The 1,305-nt window shown below is 20.0% G+C and overlaps 1 protein-coding gene across 1 annotated transcript; it reads right to left on the bottom strand.

The window, feature by feature from the left end:
• Positions 1-147: 147 nt before the first annotated feature.
• CYP24 (peptidyl-prolyl cis-trans isomerase, putative) lies at positions 148-795 on the bottom strand (the record flags this gene model as incomplete). Its single annotated transcript, XM_028670544.1, has 1 exon — positions 148-795. One exon carries the CDS (start codon positions 793-795, stop codon positions 148-150), a length of 648 nt encoding a protein of 215 aa, XP_028525927.1.
• Positions 796-1,305: the final 510 nt, after the last annotated feature.

The raw sequence follows: 1,305 nt of genomic DNA, 5'->3' as shown, positions 1-1,305 counted from the left end.
TGAACCCTAAACCCTGAACCCTAAACCCTGAACCCTAAACCTAAACCCTGAACCCTGAACCCTGANGTATTTTCTTCTCTTTATGTTTTAAGAAAATCTTTTAATATCTTTAATTTTTTTTGTAAAACCTCATTTGTGTATTTTTTTTCATAGTTCTCCACATTCTACAATATTAATAGGAATTTTAGGTTTATAAATATATGGGGTAACGGAAACATTTTCTATTTTTTTAAGTAAAATCAAAGAATCGTTATCTATAATTCTACCAAAAACAACATTTTTTCCATCTAACCATTCACATTTTTTTGTAATAATAAAAAATTGACAACCATTTGTATTAGGGCCACTATTAGCCATACTTAATAATCCTTCCTTATCATGTTTTATATCAAAATTTTCGTCTTCAAAATTTTCTCCATATATACTTAAACTCCCACTACCATTATAATTTACAAAATCTCCCCCTTGAATCATAAATTCTTTTATTACTCTATGAAATGTAGTATTTTTATAACCAACAGGCAAATTATTTATTTTAAATTCACCTGTGCAAAATTGCCTAAAATTTTCACTTGTTTTGGGAACAATATTTTGAAACAATTCAAATTTAAATCTTCCTAAAAGGTGGTTACCTAAATTTACATCCATAAATACAACTGGGTTTGATGCATTTGTTAATAAATTTGATAAATAATAAGGAATAATACTATTTTCATCATTTCCTTCTAAACCCAATTGATCACTCTTTTTATTTACATTATTTTCATTATCTTTATTATTTTTATTACTTTTCATTTTTAATTACTCAAAGGATTATTTATATATATAAGTAAATATTTTTACATTTTTCAAATATACTATAAAAATTTTTCTAAAATGAAAGCTTTTTCAAAAAAAAAATTTCTTTTTTTTTTTTTTTTTATATATAAAACTTTTTATAAATTAGTTAATTATTTAGTAATTTTCTCAATTTAATCGTTTTAATTATTTTATTTATTTTATTTATTTATTTTTTTTTTTTTTTTTTTTTTACTGCTTCTGTCGTTTTAAGATTGCCTATAATAATTTAAAAAAAAATATATACATGAAAACGAATTTTTTTTTTAAATAATTTAAAACATGATATTCTTTTATTTTTCCATATTATTGATACAAAATAATAATGTATATTTTTATACATTTATTTAAATTTATTTTGTTTGATTTCTTTAAAGAGTGGTTAAATATACTTTTATTTTTTGTATTTCACTTTTTTTTTTTTTTTTTTTTTTTTTTTTAATTTAAATTTTTATTTTTTTTTTTAAA

This window comes from Plasmodium gallinaceum, assembly GCF_900005855.1.
Source record: "Plasmodium gallinaceum strain 8A genome assembly, contig: PGAL8A_v1_60, whole genome shotgun sequence".
Classification (NCBI taxonomy): Eukaryota; Apicomplexa; class Aconoidasida; order Haemosporida; family Plasmodiidae; genus Plasmodium; species Plasmodium gallinaceum.
The sequence above is the reverse complement of the archived record's forward strand: the minus strand, read 5'-3'. Positions and strand labels throughout refer to the sequence as shown.